The sequence below is a fragment of the Pyrus communis genome, chromosome 13 (assembly GCF_041283825.1).
Source record: "Pyrus communis isolate YQ-2024b chromosome 13, ASM4128382v1, whole genome shotgun sequence".
Lineage (NCBI taxonomy): Eukaryota > Viridiplantae > Streptophyta > Magnoliopsida > Rosales > Rosaceae > Pyrus > Pyrus communis.
In genome coordinates this window covers 19,338,916-19,359,401 of record NC_142577.1, presented here as the reverse complement: position 1 = coordinate 19,359,401, position 20,486 = coordinate 19,338,916, and the positions used below count along the sequence as shown (strand labels likewise).

At 37.8% G+C, this 20,486-nt stretch overlaps 2 protein-coding genes and 3 pseudogenes across 2 annotated transcripts; all 5 read right to left on the bottom strand.

Moving 5' to 3' along the window:
• Positions 1-519: 519 nt before the first annotated feature.
• LOC137737257 (small ribosomal subunit protein uS9) lies at positions 520-1,197 on the bottom strand. The gene has a single exon (XM_068476690.2). The coding sequence runs from the start codon at positions 1,113-1,115 to the stop codon at positions 678-680; it is 438 nt and encodes a 145-aa protein (XP_068332791.1). The 5' UTR covers positions 1,116-1,197; the 3' UTR covers positions 520-677.
• A 2,058-nt stretch (positions 1,198-3,255) lies between these two features.
• LOC137735894 (2-hydroxyisoflavanone dehydratase pseudogene) lies at positions 3,256-4,805 on the bottom strand (annotated as a pseudogene).
• Positions 4,806-7,287: 2,482 nt separating this feature from the next.
• Positions 7,288-9,949, bottom strand: LOC148691901 (uncharacterized; annotated as a pseudogene).
• A 4,716-nt stretch (positions 9,950-14,665) lies between these two features.
• LOC148691900 (2-hydroxyisoflavanone dehydratase pseudogene) lies at positions 14,666-15,173 on the bottom strand (annotated as a pseudogene).
• Positions 15,174-18,832: 3,659 nt separating this feature from the next.
• On the bottom strand, positions 18,833-20,139 carry LOC137735895 (2-hydroxyisoflavanone dehydratase-like). Its single transcript, XM_068475247.2, has one exon. The coding sequence runs from the start codon at positions 20,034-20,036 to the stop codon at positions 19,053-19,055; it is 984 nt and encodes a 327-aa protein (XP_068331348.2). The 5' UTR covers positions 20,037-20,139; the 3' UTR covers positions 18,833-19,052.
• Positions 20,140-20,486: the final 347 nt, after the last annotated feature.

The following is a 20,486-nucleotide window of genomic DNA, read 5'->3' as shown; positions in this document are numbered from 1 at the left end:
GTTAAACGAATTTTCAGCCATTGTCTGCAGAGTGAAATGTATTTCATGTTTTGGCAAAGCGGTCATTAGCATTGTAAAATGAGGGATGAATAAAGGAATGCCCTGTTCCCTCTACATCTTTTGTGCACAGAAAACTGTTGCTAATTGAACTCTGCTATTCAAGTCAAGGGGAAAAGATTGGTTTGGAAATCTGCACCCTCGATCGACTGGGATGCTCGCTCTTCACAGAGGTACATCGGCCAGTGGGTTATATTGTTGGGTGGAGGTGTTTGGGCGGATTGGGGTTGAGGCAGGTTTGGCGATGATGGGGGAGAGGCAAGGGAGGTTGGTGCAGGAGAAGGGGGAAGAGCTGGGCAACTTTGGGCTTGCGTGCGTGACCCAGTTGTTCATCGAATTCCAGTGCAGGAGACTAAATATTGCTAACAAGTAGTAAAAAGGTCCAACGAAGATTGATCAGAAATTTCAGAACAACTTGATTAGGCACATGCTATCAAAACTCCAACGGATTTGATTCAATCATTCTTCAAAACAGCATCAAATTAAAACTAAGCATAAAATATCCAGAACAAGGTCTCACCAAAACACTTTCAAAATCCGCACCAAAAACTCAAACTAGGAATTCAAACAAAACACCGATCGAGATAGTAAATAACATAAACTGAAAAGAGGCAATCCTCTTAACGGTACGACTTCTGGAACCTGGATCTGGCACCGCGACCGCCGAACTTCTTGGGCTCGCAGCGCCTCGGGTCAGCCACCAGCAGAGTCCTGTCGTACCTGATCAGGATGTCCTTGATCTCCTTCTTGCTTTGCTCGTCCACGTACTTCTGGTAAAACGCCACGAGGGCCTTCGCAATGCTCTGGCGGATCGCGTAGATCTGGGAGGTGTGGCCTCCGCCTTTCACTCGGATCCTCATGTCCACGCCGGCGAAGCGCTGTCGTCCGAGCAGCAGGATCGGCTCGTAGGCCTTGAATCGGAGGATCTCCGGCTCGACGAGCTCGATTGGGCAGCCGTTGATCTTGATCAGGCCGCGTCCGCGCTTGCAGTAGGTCACTGCCACCGCCGTCTTCTTCCGCCCGAAGCATTGTACGGACTCGATAGCTGGGGCCGCCATGGTTGGTGCTCTGGGGTTTGGGTCTCCTTCAGGGTTTTCGAGGGGCTCTGTGTGTCTGTGCGCGCGGCGAGACAGAGTGTGGGAGGAAATGTTATATGAGAGAGGGTTTAGGGTTTAGGGTGGATTGGACGGCTGAGATTGTTCTGTTAAACAACAGTACGATGGTTACCCATCCGGTGGAAAATGGGCTTTTTTTGGACCATGCCATTACATTGTTTCGGTCCGGCCCATGGTAGAGGCCCATACTTTGTGTTAGAATGTAAAAATTCGAATGATTAAGATCTATGCACACTTTAGGGCACTGTATAGAATTCGAATGATTAAATGTTCTGAAGTTCCATGTTCATTGCCACTACTTACTAATACGACGATATATTGATATTTTTTTTTTACTTGTAAGTAAAAAGTTTAATGATTGACTTTCAATCTTTCATTAATATTAAGTAATACTTAAGTATTTTGAATGATATATGGTAAGCGTCTGCAATCACTCACTCCTCGATGATATATAGATGGGGCCTTCTCAATGCAAATTAAGGACAAAGACTACAATTTCCAATCCAATCTACTAACCATCTAAAAAACAATAAGAATTTGAAGCACATTAGATTAAATTAAGGAAAATAATTGAATTTTTTTTTCCTTCTCTCTTTCGTTGAGAATACGATGAATAAGAAAAAGATACATATGTACAGTAAGGGAAATAAAAAAATATGAGTTCTGGAAGGCTAAAGACATTTAAAAAAAAATAAAAAATAAAAAATAAAAAGTGAGCCCGAAAACATATGACTTGTTTGCCTTGCATTTGAGCCGGCTCTAAATGTAGTAATATTTTTCTTAATACATTTGATATTATTTATAATTGGAAGTGGGATAAACCTTACAATGGGATGACCACAATAATTTGGTTCGAATTTGCCTCTGGTAAGAATTCAACGTAATACCTTTCATTTATAAATGAAAAGAAATATCATTAGACCGTAATATTAAGTGGTAATGTAGTAATGTAGTTGAGCTCTCCTCGGACTATCCCTTGGCTACAAATTTTGCCTGATTACAACAATTATGTCCTAAAACATGAGGTGTAAAACTTTCATTCAAAAGTCTCTTGAAGAACATAAATAAAATCATCAAAGGCTCAAAAAATCAACTGATGGAACGGTAAGGGTTGAAGAACCCAAAAAATAAAACGATCATAAGCAGTACAACATATTCAATAGACTGAAGAAAGATTCAGTTGAGGGTATGTTTATTTACAAGGATTAAGAATTGAATCATTTTGATTCTTAAATTTGATGTGTTTACTAAAATATGAGTAAGTGAATTATTTTACTCCTTAATTTTTCATGCGTTTTTTACACATAAAAAATAAAAAAAAGTATAAATTTTCCCTTAAAATCTATAATCAAATACAAAATAAAATAAAATAAGGAAACGGATCGTCTACGGGAACTACTTATTCTTACTCCCTTTCCTTCTCTTATTTTCAAACTTTCCAATTCATTCATTTTTCCATTGTATTTACATACAAGTAAGAAACTGGAAAATTGCAGGTTTTCCAGTAATCCTCTTTTTACAATCACAAGTATAATATGCTTATCTTATTTTTTTATAAGCGCTACATATGTATTTATGCATTTTGCTAGAAATGAAGAATCTTAATCACTTCAGTTAAAAGTTTCTTGCATTTGATATTTTTCTTATCGCGATTAACTCTTAAATTCTAATGCACAAGAGTTGTAAGGGTCTATATCTAAAGGACCCTTTGTTTTAATAGCAAGTGTCATGAGAGATAGGATTAGGGTGTCCAAGAATCATCGTTGTAGGTGTGAGTAGTCTTATTGAATTTGAAAACAGTGTGTAGACCTCGAAATTTCGATGAAATAACTGTGTCCCAAACACATTAAATTTTGACATGTGAGGGCTTACGTGGCATATGACTCATCAATACCAGATAAGTCACAAGGATACATGTCATGATTGGGGGAAATTAATATTTGATTTTAATTTAGATTAAACAAATTAATTAATTTAAATTAAAGCAAATACAAATGCCAAATTGGGTAAGATTGATTATTTGATTTTATTTAAATTAAATAATTGATTGATGGAAATAAATGATGAACCAAGTCACGAATCAAGTACAAATCCATCCATAGGCAAGACTTGGAAAGTTCATGACTACAAGGCCCCCAAGGCAAAGAAAAGGGGTTCAGAAATCATTCAAGCACCCATACGCTGCTAAAGCTCAAGCACCCAAATCCCCAAAATACTTAGAAGAATTCAGAAAGCTCTTTGCGTTCTTCACTAAACTTTCGAAGAATCATCAAGCACTACTACCCGTGTCGATCCTTCATATGGCCAAGAGCGAAAACCTCGCAGTAATCGTTCATTCTAGATCAAGTCATCGCGACCCTTGGATTAATAACCTACACATCTACATATCTTCTGGAAATCAAATAAGAAGAAACTTGTAAACAGAGATTGTAACCCTACAAATTCATTAATACAATACAATTACTTTGTGCACGTGTTCTCTTGTCATTTGTGGCAAAATTTTCGTGTTTACACAGTGCTTAATAAAACTACTAGCTAGACAAGAAAAGAAGCCAAGTGTTTGATCATAATCTTCACATTCTCAGCCTTACCCTCACACAAGATATGAAAAGCATGTTCCTCACCTTTCATTTCAAACACCTCCAACTCTCCCTCCCACCCACTTTTCCTCACCAAATCGTAATACCAAATGCCTCGATCCCTCAGCTCATCCTTCCCAGAAACGCACACGAGCAGTCGGGAGCACCTGAGTCCAGCCAGGCTCGGTGCACCTTCACCTGCCGGATTGACCATTTGATTATCGTTACCCCCAGGAGCTGATCATGGGAACAAAAACTTCCAAACTTTACAAGGCAGCCACTTCTCAAAGTTTTCTCCTTTAGGCTCTGACCCAATTGGCCTTGACCCTAAAAAGTAAGGGTGTGACATGAATGCCCCCACAATTTTCACCCCACCACACAAACTCTCAAACCCTGCCTTCATAGCCACGTTATGCACTATGTTTCCACCTGCACTATCACCACCAATGTACAATTTACCAGAATTACCATACTGGACCAACCATGGCTCTTTGTCAGCATTGCTAGCATCTGATTCTTTGTGGGGTTTGTGGGAAGAGACCCATTGAAGAGCATCCCAGCAATCTTGGTAACACATGGGAATTGGGTTTTCTGGGGCGAGCCTGTACTCAACTGAGACGGCGAGGACTTGGGCTTGCGAGACCAAGCGGTTGAGGAAACGGTGGTGGTCAGATGAGAAGGCGGATTCGAAGCAAAATCCACCACCGTGGAAGTAAACCAAGACGGGGATAGGATTTTGGGGGTGTTGGTAATTTTGGTTTTGAAGAGGGAGGTAAAGGCGAGCGGAGATGCTAGGGTTTTGTGAGATGGTGATGTCTTTGGAGGAGACGTTGGTTTCTGGATCACGAGGAGATGGGGGCACATAGGGAGAGCCCATGAGGCGTTCCACCGTGCTGTCTTTGTATATTCTGATTAGAGGGAGGAGCTCTGAAGCTATTTCTTTTGCGGTGGCGGAAGCCATTAGAGACTTTTTGAGAAGTGTTGAAGTGTGAATCTTTTGAGGAATTGATGAGGGCAGAGAAACTGCAATTGAAATTTATAATGGAATACAGATTGTTTGTTTATAATTTCAATAGGAAAATGAGAAAGAGAGGAGCTCAAGGCTGACAGCTAATGCAGCAAGTAGCAATGGCAACCAAAGTAGCCGCCATATGACCTTCCGCGCGGTGAGTCAAACTATACGTACGTCATGGCTCCTCGTAAATATACAGTGCATGTAGAAAGATTTTTGAGGAGTCGGTACACTACATGTTAAAATACAAGTGGAAGAACATATGAAAAAAAAAAATGAAAAAAACCTTTACTTTTTCACTTATTATTATGACATGTAGTGTATTAACTCGAATTTTGATCACATAGAAAAATCTCTTGTGTGTGTGTATATATATAAATATCTTTAAACTAACATTGAGAATTATTATTAGCTTTTCGATTTTTTTTTTTTTCCGTAACGCTCTCTCTTTTTCTTTTTTTTTCAGTAGATGCACAAAAGATTACACCCAATCTGCTCCAAATCCAGAAAGAGGAGTAGACCAACAGCATGAGAAAATTGAATACATAACTAATTTACATATATATAGAGGAAGTCTTGGGCAGACGAAGACAATGAAAAAGGAAAGACGCACCGATTGACTTGGAGGCCTCCAGTGCAGATTTCATTAATTTGGTCTCACACTCTTGCAAGAGTGCAACGATCATATGGAGCAGCCCTGGTCGGTACTCTATCCATATAGACATTGCATTGACATGGCAAGTGGTCTTTATTGCATAATCATATATCCATTGTCTCGATAAATTGGAGGAAAAAGGGTGTAGTCAAATTTGTAACGAATATTTCGATTGACCAATAAAGTTAGCACAGAAGAGATTTAAAATTTTTGTTTGCACATTCTCTACATACTAATATTAATTAGTTTTAATGGCATTGGTAATGAAAGCGTACAATATGCACACAATGTAGTGCAGGGAAAACAAATAATCTGTACATTCTTCTGTCGATTTAGAGAGAGGCCGGGTTACATAAAACAGGCTCACTTTAATGTGATGTCTCAATTTATTAATACAAGGTCATTCATTATATTTGCTCCACACCCTCTTTTTATCAATAATCCATGACATCACCATAACAGTGGATTCTTTTCATACAATTATTTCTACCTATCAATCAACATTCCTCTTACAAACATTCTATTTATTTCTCTAATGCTCTAGTTTTCTCCCATTGACCAAAGAAGGGTGATAGTTTGGACCTTTTTTTTTTATTTTTTATTTTTTAACAAACGATATTATATAGATTAAGTGGTGGGGAGGGGTAAACCAATGAAGGATTTGATAAGAACTGTTATGTAGAAGGGAAGAAGAAGATTAAGAGGGTTTAGAGAGAGAAGGAATCTTTGTAAAATGTATTGATATTTCTTGTTAGTTACAATTGTTTATTACAAGCTATATATAATAGCTATAGTAGCTTGCACTATAAGCTACATTTTCAACACACTTAACTAACTTCTTAGTCTCTTGATACATGTCAATTCCATAACCATTGGATCTTAATACTCCTAACATCCCCCTGCAAGCTCAGGAGCATAGAATTGAGCCTCAGATTGGCACAATGTGTCTGAAATAGTGGTGCAGAGAGTCATTTTGTAAGTATATCAACAAATTGTTCATTAAAGACACAAAATGCAGCTGCAGTTGCTGTTTGGCTACCCTTTCTCGAACAAAATGCACATCAATCTCAATGTGCTTAGTGCGTTGATGTTGAATTGGATTGCAAGTAAAAGCTATTGCTGATAAATTGTCACAAAAAAGGAGTGGTTTATAAAAAATTGGAACCTGCAGACAAACCAACAGTTGTTTGATCCAATCAATTTTAGTTGCTATATTTAACAAAGCCTGATATTCAGCTTCAATTGATGATTGAGAAACAATGTTATGTTTCTTAGATGACTATGAAATAGGATTAGACCTCAGAAACACAACCATTCCAGTAGTTGATCTTCTATCATTAGGGTCCTCTGCTCAATCTGCATCATTATAGGTAGTGACATCCAGTGAACCATTGATATAATGAATTCCACAACCTTGAGTAGCTCTTAAGTATTTGAGAATTCTTTTAACAGCCATAAAGTGTGACTCCATAGGACATTGCATAGATTGACATACCTGATGCACTGCAAAAATAATGTCAAGTCTAGTGAATGTCAAGTATTAGAGGGCACCAACCAAACCTCTATATAATGCAGGGTTATTATAAGGTTTTCCATCATTTTTTAGCAATCTATTATAGTCAAGCATAGAGGAACACATGATTTAGACAGCAACATTTCAGACTTGGTTAACAAATATGTGACATACCTACTGAATGAGAGATTGAATAACCTTAGTGACTGCTTGTGTTACACTTCCTGTTATAATGATGTCATCAACATATAATAGCAAGATCACCACATAATTGCCAACAGTTTCACAAACAATGATAAATCTGCATATGTGGATTTGAACCCCAAAGTTGGCGGAAAACTAGTGAATCTCTCATTCTAGGCCCTTGGTGCCTGTTTCAATCCATATAAGGATTTATGTAATCTGCAAACATAGTCTCCATGTTTGGTATCCACAAATCTAGGTGGTTGTGCCATGTACACCTTTTCTTGCAAGATGACATGTAGAAAGGCATTTTTCATATCCAATTGTCTTAATGTCCAGCCAAAATGTGCAGATAAAGCTATAACTAATCTCGTTATTGTATGTTTAACAGTTGGGCTAAAAGTCTCTCCATAATCAATACCTTCTTCTTGATTAAGTCCTTTAGCCACCAATTTTGCCTTATACCTCCCAATTGAACCATCAGCATTCTTCTTGATCTTAAAGACCCATTTACAACCTACTAAGTTCTTGTGTTGTGGTAGATGAACCAATAACCATGTACCTTGGTTGTGTAAAGCTGAAATCTCATCTTTCATAGCCTCATACCACACTGGGAATTTTAATGCAGATTTATATGTTGCAGGTTCTACTTGATTCAAATCAACTCCTCCATTTTCATGTATGGCAGCTAGTAGAGTAATTTTCTTTGAGATGCCACTCTTTGACCTTGTCTGCATGGGATGGAGATTGATTAGAGGAATAGATAAAACCACTTGTAGTTGTTCTGGTTAGAATTTAGGTACCACAGAAAGTGTAGGAGACAAGGGATGTGTTGTTGGTGCAACAATGGATTGACTGTAACTTGAATCTTCTGAATTTGAACTTGGAACTGTAACAATATTGAAGTGGAATCTTCTATTTTGTGTTTCTGGTAAAACAAGGACATTATTGTGATCTGGTGTTGGAATTGGTGTTTGTATGAGTGATGGTAGTGGTGAAGTAGTGACAGAGTGTTGTTTGGGAACCAAAGACTGGTAAATAAATTCTACCTCATCAAATATCACATGTCTAGAGATATAAATTTTCTTTCTAGATACATCATAGCATAGACACCCCTTATACTTGGATGCATACCCCTAAAAGACACACTTTGTTGTTCTGGATTCTAATTTGGTGTTGTTGTATGGTCTTAACCAAAGGGTAACAAGAACAACCGAAGACATTCAAATGTTGAATCTCAGGTAATGAATTATACAACAATTCAAATGGTGATTTATTGCCTAATGTAGGGGATGGCGTTTTGTTGATTAAGTATACTGAGGTTTGATAAGCAAATGACCAAAAGAAGGATGGTAATGAAGCAGATTGTAACAAAGTGATGGATGTTTCAATGATATGTCTGTGTTTTCTCTCTACTATCCTATTTTGTTTTGGTGTATGGGGACAAAACATTTGATGGCTCACTCCTTTATCAGAAAGAAATTTTTGAAATACTTTACTTATATATATTCACCACCATCATCACTTTAGATAGTTTTTTATGGATGTATGAAACTGTATTAAAATGAAATTGTAAAAGAAAACAAATGTTGCAGAAACATTACTTTTATTGCATATGGGAAAAATCCAACAATACTTGATACAATGATCATTGAAGGTCATATGGTATTTGAATCCTTGTAAAGATACACAAGGAGCAGGGCCCCACATATCACTATGTACAATATCAAATGGTTTTACACACTTAGTAGCTGAAAGATAAAATGACAGTTTATTAAATTTACCCTCTACACATGTTTGACACAATGAATGTATACTATTAGCAACACAAGACACATTTGAAGTTCTTAAAACTTGAGAGACTATTGGATTAGAGGGATGACCTAGTCTCTTATGCCAAATACTGATTGTAATTTGTTTTCCAGGAAAAGTTACAGGTTGCCCTTTATTGATGACTGCATGAGAACTTGGTGAGATGATGGGGGTACAATCCATTATTTCACAGCCCTTTATAAAGTATCCTCTATGTGACTTTGTCATGAATCCAAAATGAAAATGCATTGAAAATCAACTAACTATTATTATCTAAACAAATCCTATACACGGACAATAGATTTTGTGATAGTTTTGGTACATAAAGAATAGAATTGAGCTTAATAAGCTTCATTGGAGTTGTGACAAGAGATGAACCCATGTGAGAGATAGCTAAACCTTCACCATTAGTTGTCTGGATTGTCTCATTTAATGGGTATAGGGTTGCCAATGAGATATTACTCAATTATGAAGTCATGTGGTTATTAGCACTTGAATGAGTGAGCCAAACTAATTGTTGTGGTGGTGCATATGACATTGAGAATTAAGAAAATTGACCATTAGTTGTGGCAGCATGCATGGCATTCATTAGAGAAGTGGTATTATTTGAAAACATGTTTTTGAACTGTGATAGGGATTCCCATATATTTGATAGCCTAAAGAAACTACTACATTTATATATCTATAAGTATCAGCAAAATGGTTGTTCTTACCACAAATTTGACATCCCCGTGATGAATCTGTATTCCTGAATCGACAAGTAGAAGCCAGATAATTGTGTTTTCCACAGATTTGGCAATTTGAGCCCGAAAGCCATAGTTGTGTGATCTTGGTGGTGATGTACCAAGAATTCAAAGAGTAGGAATTGAATGAAAGTTCTTGTTGTTACCAAATTTCGAGTTGAAATTGGAATTGAACTGATTTCTACCTTTGTTGTTGTTGTTGTTGAAAGACTTGTATGCATTAACCACCAGAGTTGGAAAAAGATTGATTCTTAGGGGTGAATCCATTATTTTGTGCCATAAGTGCAAATAACACAGGTGATGCAAATGCATTTTCAAGCAAAGTTTCTTCAGCAAGTAATTGAGATCGAAGATCTTTCAAAGATATAACAGTTTCACAACCCCTAATCATAGATCTTATTATATTGAATTCAGCAGGTAAACTATTTAGTGTAAGAATCACAATATCATCATCCTCAAAGATTACACCAGCAGCAATAAAAAAATCTTTTGCTTCTTTAATTTTTTGCAAATATAATGTGATGGAATCATTACCATTCTTTATGGTCTAAGGCTCGGATTTGAGTTGAAAAATGCTTGTTCTTGTGATTGTAGAGAACTGTTCTTTGAGCCGAGTCCACAAATCTTTAGAACTGGTATTGCTAATTGCACAGGAAATTGCAGTAGAAGACAGAGTTGCAGTGATTAATTGCATCAATGCTTTATTATGCATATTCCAAATCTTTTATTCATCTAATGGCACTCCTGGTACTACCAATTGCACTGGAAATTGTAGCAGAAGACAAAGTTGCAGTGATTAACTGCATCAATGCTTTATCATGCATATTTCAAATCTTGTATTCATCTAATGGTACTCGTGTAGATGATTCACCAAAGAAAACTGCAGAATCATCAAAAGATTCTTAATACTATGGCCTTCAAGAAGCAACTGCATCTGGAAATGTCATGCTAGATAATTCGTATCATCTAATTTCATGTTTACCAAGCTGGAAACAGATGAAATCAATTAAGTGATAGGATATTGGAGAATTTGTAACTGAGAAGCTATTACCATTGTTGTAGCTTGTGACAAAATCTTGAAGTAATAATGACAGATAACAAATAACAAACACTTATTGTGCACACTTTGTAGAACGCATAATCAGAAGAATGGGTGAAGAAGAAGCACCCAAATTTATCAGAGAGAATCACAGAGTTGTAGAGAAAACTTTGAGATATAGCGGAAGCAAATTAAACCAAGATCGAAGAACTGTCAAGCTTCTATGCTTGTTCCGGCGATATACCATATAAACCATTGAAGAATTTGATAAGAATTGTTATGCAGAAGGGAAGAAGAAGATTGAGAGGGTTTAGAGAAAGTGAATCTTTGTAAAATGTATTGATATTTCTTGTTAGTCACAACTGTTTATTACAAGCTATAGTAACTTGCACTCTAAGCTACATTCTCAACAAACTTAACTAGCTTCTTAATCTCTTGACACATGTCAATTCCATAATCATTGCATCTTAATACTCCTAACAAGAGAAAGGCTAAGTCTCACAATGGGTTAGTAATGTGGTTCAAATTCTCTTTTGGAGAGAATCAAACTTAAGACATCTTACTTACAAGTGAAGAGAAATACTGCTAGACTATAGTATTAAGTAGCTGCACAATGTTTCAGTTGGTTGTTGATTCTGAAGGAAACAAGTCATTAGATCAAATTAGAAAATAAAGTCTACCTAGGAGCTCTATATATCTACAAATTAACCTTTCTCTGTTCATCCATCAACCAACAAGTATGTGGGGGGAAAGAGGAATAAAGAATGATATATTAGTGGATGTCATGGAATTATACATTATCATTGTCCACCTTTTTGGTTTGCTTCCTACCTTTACATATAACATCGTTAAAACATGACGTTAACATTCAATGTATGAATTACAAGGTAAGAATATTACACTATATCATTAATATTTATACTCCAAGGTTACACATAACATATGTTAACATGGATATCTTGTGAAATCTCGTTCCCGGATTTCATTGTTATAATCTACGCATTGTTATTATTGAAATTTTATGTTATTTTCGGGAATTTATATTAATTTATTTGAATTTTAATTTTAATTAAACCAGTTGCGAAGTTTGAAGTTTGGAAATTAATTATTTAAAATCCGTAGATCTTTCAAGGTCACAATTTATATTTCTAAATAGAGCTTGATCCCACGAACGCATAGATGAAATCCGTTTGCGAGTCCGGATTATAACGGTATAATTATGGACGTTTGAAGTTGGTTATTTAAAGGTAGTTAAATTATTTGAACTCCCACCTTGTGGGAAGACTGACTAATCAGCCTTAAGTAAAGAAAGAAAGGGACCAATCAAATAAAAAGGGGATGGAGGACCAATGAGAAATCAGAAAAGAAGAACAAAAAAAAAACAAAAAAAAAAAAAAAAAGAAGAAGAAGAAGAAGAGAAGGGGGAGTAGTCTTCCCGTCAACCCACACCTATCGCGAGCTCCCATTTTCCAAGGCCAATTCCGGTGGAGATTTTCGATGCCACCACGACCATCTTGAAGCTCTCATTCCCCTCTACAAAACCCATCCATGAACCACCTTGATTAACAACGGTATATGGCAGTTTGAGGCCACGAAAGTCGACGAAAATCAATACTACTCCGACCACCTTTTTCAATTTTCCGGCAAATCGGCAAAGCGATGGCTGATGTCACCACTTGGGATTTGTAGCCCATCATCCCAAGAGAAAATACTAACCAACCTTGACCCCGTTGGACCACTGTAGACGACGAATCGACATCGGAAAGTTTTAGGCACCCGTCGTCTTTGTGGGCAAAATTGACCCCCTTCTGTCCACTTTTGGACTTTGTGGCAGGTATGAAAGTTGTTCCTCTCTTTGAGATCTTCATTTCTATAAATTTTGGTAATTTTTGGAAATAGTTGGATTTTTCCGGCAAGATGGGGCGGCCAACCGCCACCCACGGCGGCGGCGCGTGGCCAGGGGGATGTCGATGTCACTCTTAGGTAGATGTGGTCGCGTCAGTTTCCTAGAACATCCTTTCAAAAGAAATGTCAAATGTAAAATACTAAAACAATATTTGATGGCTTATGTGATAATTTAATATTTGTAAAAAATTTTGCTCAATCCGATATGTTAAATAAAAATGTCGCTCTATAATTTTTTTTTTGCATTTTTTTTTGTGGGTTCAATTATTAAGATAACTAATCAAATACTGAGAACACATAGCAACATTTATTATAAATTGCATCACACCTATTAAAACATTATTAAAATCAATTTTACAACAACCGTCCGAATTTGATGCCAAAAGGATTTGCCTTCAATTGACCCAATTCCATGTAAGAAATTAAAGGCAATGTTGGGAAGTTTGCTACCATGTTGTACTGTTGCATGTATATGTGGCAGTTTTAATACATCTTCGCTAGAGATGTTCTTAGCTAGGCAGCGAGTTGGCCATTTTGTATTCAAATTCAAATAATCCTCCTGACATAATAATATGAACTAATAACAAAGCTAAGACCAAGATGACCTATTTATAATGTTTTTAACCCTGGTAATTACACTAACACTCCTGAGGTTTATCGAGTTTTCACAAACCCCCTCACGTTTGATACATTACACAAAGACCTCCTCATGTTTTAATTCTCCTTCATATAACTCCTTGAGTCAAAATTTTGCTTATAAATTTAGTAATTTACCCTTATTAATTACTTGAAACTAATAAAGAAAAACTTTATAATTATATAAATGTTGTAGTCCTATTGGAATAGGAATGTGGTTGTGTAAAACCTATTAGATATGTGAATGTATCTTATATTCCTATTAGGAGTAGATTACCTATTAAATGTTGTAATCCTAAAGGGTAAGGAATTAACCTTCCCTACTACTATAAATAAAGGCACAATGGGGTGGAATAATACACACCCACAATTACACATCTATGTCTTTCTCTCTACTATTGCCACACCTTTCTCTCTCTTTACGGCCTCCATAATTGTTTAATATATTATGCCTACAACAATAAAAAATTATAAATCATTAAAAAAGGACAAGAAGAAGACCAAGTGGACAAAAACAAATTAAGAACAAAAATTTAATTATTACTTTGAGAATAATATTTTATTAAAAAAAAAGAAGTTGTTCATCTTCTTCTTTCCTTCCCACCCGATCGAGCAACTACCCCCATTTCCATCTCCTCCTTTCTCCATCACCGCAACCCATTCAAACTTTGAATTAAAAAAAATAAAAAATAAAAAATAAAAAAAAACAAAACGACCTCTCCATCTCCGACCATGTGTAAACTATTTATAATTTTACACAAAGAAAATCGAGATTAGCAATAATAATGAAGAAAAAATTAGTCCCTCAAATATTATGTGGGTGATACATCGGATTGATGGTGTGAAAAAAACATTGTACAAGGTCAATGAAGCAAATTAATGCATAAAAACGGGAGAAAAAGACAAATTCGCACCAGCAGTGTTCGCGGTGGCGGGTAACCTCTCTTAAAACCACTCCAAATTTCTCGTTTCTTCCAAACAAAAAAACCCTAATGGTCCATGGTTTTCTTCCTGCCGCCCTCAAGGATAACTCAATCTGCTGGATTTTTTTTTTTTTTTTTTGGCTGGATTTTTTGGTCCTTTGGGATTAGCCAATTCCAAGTCCTCCTTCTAAACCCTACTAAAGGAAAAAAAAAAAAAAAAAAATTATCGCCTCCAGAATTAAGTTGAATTGCTGATTGAGCAGTTAGGATTGAAAGAATCCGCTCGCTTCAGTAATATTTCATAAAGAATTAGGAGAGTGCACCAGAATTTGGTCACTTTTTATTTTACTTTGACCAAAAAAGGGAGTTAGGATACTTCATGCATGCTAACAAGGTATATATTTAGTCTTATTGATTTATTGATTTGTAGAACCAAAGACAGTCATTCTCTGTTTCATACTTTCATGAGGAAACTTAGCAAGATAATTATTAATTAAACAAGAAAAGAAGCCAAGCGTTTAAACATTTTTTTAATATTCTCAGTCTCGGTCTCGAGCCAGAAATAAAAGCAATGGTCCTCTCCTTCCACTACAAACAGCTCCACTTCTCCTTTCCACCCACTTTCCTTCACCAAATTGTAATACCAAACACCTCGATCCCTCAGCTCATCCTTTTTCAGCAATACACACGAGCAGCCGAGAGCACGCAAGTCCAGCATGGCTTGGTGCACCCCCACCCACCGGATTCACCATTGGATTGTTAATACCTCCGGGAGCCGATGGACACATAATGTCCCAAATCATATAAGGCATAGTTTTCACCTTTGGGTTCTCCCCCAGTTGGCTTGGAACTAAAAAAATAAGAGGGACAAATACGCACCCAAAATTTTCCCACCACAATACAAGCTCTCAACTCCTGCTTTCATAGCTAGGTTATGTGCAATATTTCCACCTGCACTGTCACCACCTATATATGTAAAGTCTATCAAAATCTCCATAGCAACAGAAAAATGAAGAACGCGATTCACATGAAATTCAACTCCTCGATTACACAATGCAACTGAAAGAGAGTACAACATCTTAATTAACCACATCCAATCATACGGAAAAGTAACAATTGTGAGCACAAAACTTTGCATCACTTTATGATGAACTTGCAATAAACAATGCTCATTCGGCAAAGAACCCTTGCAAAAGACAATGCTCATTATATAATGAAACCTTGATTTGAGACAACCCCTCAGGCCACTGCAATAGCACCACGAGGTAAGACTGCACCACCCTTTGATAACCTTGTAATCGTCAACATAAAAATCTTCGTATGAGTCAAAACACCAAGCTTCCTCCTCATAGTCATTTGCTAAGAGCAAAATAACCACAAAACCACCACCTCAAATTTGACAATTGATAAAATATGAACTTAACCCATGAGAGACAAGTGTTGAAGATGGCTTTGTATATTTGCTTGATGAAACAATTACAAGATGAATTGCTTGATGAAACAATTACAAGATGAAACATATATATAGGGAAGAAAAAGAACATAAACCTAATTTTGCCTAACTTACCTAACTTGCTTGACTATGGTAACTTGCCTAACTTTGAACAAGAAAATTGACTAGCCTACCATTATTCCAACATGTTTATTTCAAGCATTTTAACACTCCCCCTCAAGTTGGAGTGTGAATGTCGATGACACTCAACTTGCTAATTAAGACCTCAAATTGTGCCGAGCTTAGTGGGTGCCAAAGGTTTGAATGACGGTTGACATTGTGAGCTAAATGAGGATTTTGTGTTGACGACAAGTAATAGAGCCCATTATATCGCTTGCCCAGGCCAATCGTCCTCCTCGTAGCCATGTCCTGTGACGTTTGCAAAATGGTGAGGATTACCATCCAAGTTGTTTTCCTTGAGCATGGCCATGATTTGGTTGTACTTTTCAGGAGTGAACTTGGGGCTGTCACCGTTGGTTTCATGACGGTGCTGATCCGTGACTGTGGCGACTTCACTGCTAGTCTTTGTTTGATTAGCCGCAGGTATCTTCTTGTTAGGAAGAATCGTCTTTTTGCCATGGTATTTGTCCCCCGGTGGAAAACCATTGAGATAGAAATACCGATCTCCGGTATGATATTTTTTTTTTTTATCACAATATGAGCATTTAATAGAGGAGTTACCTCGTTGTGCAGCCTATGGCTTGTCAAATGCATCACTTGCAAACTGTTGTTATGACGAGTGAGAGATACCTCGTTGTGCAGTAGATTCCCTTGCTGCAGCTCCTCAAAATTATCCTCACTTGGTTTGTTGATCGTCCCGTCAACAAAACCAAGTTTGTTCTTGACCGTTAAGGCCATACTCATGGATTAAACCCATGTGTTGTAGTTGTCTTCCACCAATGGTTGTGGTACGAGGATTGCACCAGGTTGATCCGAGTGGTGGAGTAAAAACGGGTTCGAGAGATCAGTAGCCGTCTCTAGTGGTTTTGTGTTGGTTCCTGAATCACTCATGATGACGATATTGTTGGTTGTGGTGCGGAAGCATTGAAGATAGGTGGGGTATTCAGAGTCACCAGAAACGGTGCTCTGATACCATGATAAAATATGAACTTAACCCATGAGAGACAAGTGTTGAAGATGGCTTTGTATATTTGCTTGATGAAACAATTACAAGATGAATTGCTTGATGAAACAATTACAAGATGAAACATATATATAGGGAAGAAAAAGAACATAAACCTAATTTTGCCTAACTTACCTAACTTGCTTGACTATGGTAACTTGCCTAACTTTGAACAAGAAAATTGACTAGCCTACCATTATTCCAACATGTTTATTTCAAGCATTTTAACAGTCGCAGCTTTAAGATCCAAGATTTAGTAGTTAGTCATGAATGCTACAAATGCTCTTCTCGATCGATAGAAGGGAGAACAATTACAAAAATATTTATTATATATTAATATTAGGGCAAAAGACTGTTTACTACCCTCATGTTTCGTGGTTTTCAACATTTAGTACATCAAGTTTTTTTCGTCCCAGAGTCCTACCTAAAGTGTAAATTTTGGGACAGTCTCATACATTCGTTAGTCAAACTATTAAGTCTCCCGTTAACTGTGACGTGATGCCCATGTGGACAATGACTGGGTGCCACGTGTCATCCACGTGGAAATTAAAAATAAATTATTTTATAAAATAAAATAAAAAATTTATATAATTAAAAATAAAAAAAAAAAAAAAAAAACCTTCATCTTCCCCAAATCCCACCCGTGCCCACCCTCGCATCACTCACCTCTTCGTCTTCCTAAATCCCACCCTCATTCGCACTTAGCCAGCCTCAATCAAACCCCCCAAAATGTCCAATCTGCAACTAAAAACTTCATGCACCCTCCCCGCCACCCTCCCTTCCCGACCCCCTCCGTCCTTCTCCCTCCCTCATTCTCTTCCCTGCACCTACCTCCCCGTCGAAGCCCCAACAAAACAGCACCTCCGGGTCCCACTCCGCTCACTACTCCTGCCAAAAACCGACATCGACCCACGACGCTACCGCTTCTTCGCGCTAGCTCTTTCACTATGCTTTTGGAACTTCCATCGACCCATACTTCTCCATCTATTGCCAAAACCCGACCCCCTAACCCGTGGTCATTTTTGTCCTTCCCTATAGTGCTCTACTCTGCTTTTTGGGTTTTGGATTTTTGAAACCATCAAACACCCAAAAAATGACCAAATTTTGAATCCAACACGCATATTCAATCCCAGCTTATCCTCAAATCAAAACCCACCAAATTCTTCAAGTTTTCAACCAAACGAGTCGCACCCCTAACACAATGACGCTGCCACCTCTCCGAGCACCCCTACATCATCGGAATCTGTCGTCGCCATTTGGTTTGGAGTTCAGCCACGACGGCAAGAAATCGAAGTCGAAGCCGAATGGGTCGAAAATATTTTGGGGATTAGGGTTTTTCATGCTGGGTTTGCTCAATTTTTTTGAAAATTGAAATTTTTTGGGGATTAGGTTTTTGCAAAGGTCGAAATAGTGGGGAGAAAGAAAGGAGGGGAGGTGAAGAAGGTGGAGATGAAGTAGGTTGAGTACAGAGGGATCAGGGGAGGGAGATGTGTCGAGATAGTTGAAAATCAGTTGTGGAAAAGAGCACCGAAGATATCTTTAGCCGTGGGTTATCGTTTCGGGAGTGAGCTTGGATCTGTGGGAAGAAGGAAGAGAGGGTGCGGGTTGGGGGAGACTAGTTTTGGTGGTGAAGGAAGGTTGGGGGAGAAGGTGTGGGTTATTAAGGGAAGAAGGAAGGTTGGGGGAAACTGGTTTTGGTGGTTGGAGTGAGCTTGGGAGAGGTTTTGGGGGAGAGGGTGCGAGTTGCAGAGGGAAGAAGGAAGGGAGAGGGTTGGGGGAAGCTAGAAGATGGGTGGGTGATGGGAGGGTGGGCACAGGTGGGATTTGGGGAAGATGAAGGTTTTTTTTTTTTTTTTAAATTTTTTTTATTATATAATTTTTTTATTTATAAAATAAAATAATTTATTTTTAATTTCCACGTGGATGACACATGGCACCCAGTCATTGTCCACATGGGCGCCACGTCACAGTTAACGGGAGACTTAACAGTTTGACTAACGGATGTATAGGACTGTCCCAAAATTTACACTTTAGGTATGACTCTAGGACGAAAAAACCTTGATGTACTAAATGTTGAAAACCACAAAACTTCAGAGTAGTAAATAAAGTTTAACCCTTAAGGTTAATCAAATACTTAAAAAACACAACAATATTGAGACAACCAATCAAATACTTGAAAACATAACAATATTTATTACATATAAATATTAATCTATTAAAAACTTATTTAACAAATTTGATCATACTATCTTGACATGATAGTTACTAGACAAGAAAAGAAGCCAAGCGTTTGATCATTTTCTTAACATTCTCAGTTTCACTCACACAGAAGATATGATAGCAATGGTCCTCTCCTTCCACTTCAAACAGCTCCACTTCTCCTTTCCACCCACTCTCCTTCACCAAATCGTAATACCAAACACCTCGGTCCCTCAGCGGATCTTTTCCAGCAACACACACGAGCAGCCGAGAGCACGCAAGTCCAGCCAGGCTCGGTTTACCCTCACCCGCCGGATTTAACATTGGATTGTCGACCCCACCGGGAGCTGATGGATAAACGTAGTCCCAAATCAAATAAGGGACAGCTTTCTCAAAGTCTTCACCTTTAGGCTCTGACCCAATTGGCTTGGAACTCCAAAAATAAGGGTGGGATAAAAGTGCGCCCAAAATTTTGACACCACCACACAAGCTCTCAACTCCTGCCTTCATAGCCATATTATGTGCAATGTTTCCACCTGCACTATCACCACCAATGTAAAGCCTATCAAAATCTCCATACCTGACTAACCATGGCTCTTTGTCACCGCCTGAGTCATTGTTGCTTGAGTGAGAAGCAACCCATCGAAGAGCATCCCAACAATCTTCATAAGCAATAGGAAGTGGGTTCTCCGGGGCGAGTCTGTAGTCAACAGAGATGGCTAGGACTCGGGCTTCTGAGACCAAGCTGTTGAGATAGCGGGTGTCAAGAAATGAGAAGGCGGATTCAATGCAAAACCCACCACCATGGAAGTAGACCAAGATGGGAAGCTTTTGGGATTGGTTTTGAGGGAGGTTTGGGAGGTAAAGGCGAGCGGAGATATTGGGGTTGTCTGAGATGGTGATATCTTTGGAGGAGACACCAGTTTCAGGGTTTTGATTTGGAGATGGGGGCACGTATGGAGAGTCCAAAAGGCGTTCCACCGAGCCATCTTTGTAGAATCTGATGAAGGGAAGGAACTCCGAGGCTATTTCTTTGGTGCTGGAAGACATTGCAGAGACTTAGGTAAAAGATACAGAAAAAATACGGAATTGAAGTGTGAATCCTGGAATCCCGAGGCTTTTAAAACGAGGTGCCTTTGATTTAAAAAGTGTGAATCTTTGCCGTTTTCAATTAAAATATTGTGGGCACTTTGAGCCCGCAAACTACTTCTAAATTTGTAAATGTTGGAGTAGGTGCACCTAAAACATTTGATTATGTTTAGATGTTGTCGCGTCAGTTTGTTGGAACATATTTTCAAAAGAACCGCCAAAAATAAAGCATCAATATAATATTTGATGACTTTGGTAGTGATTTGAAATTTTGTATAATCTTTTGCTCCACTCCACTCGATATGTTAAACAAAACTGTCATTCTATTATTTTTATTTCATCTCTTTGTGGGTTTAATTATTGAACCAACCAATAAAATAATTAGAACACACAGCAACATCTGTTATATAT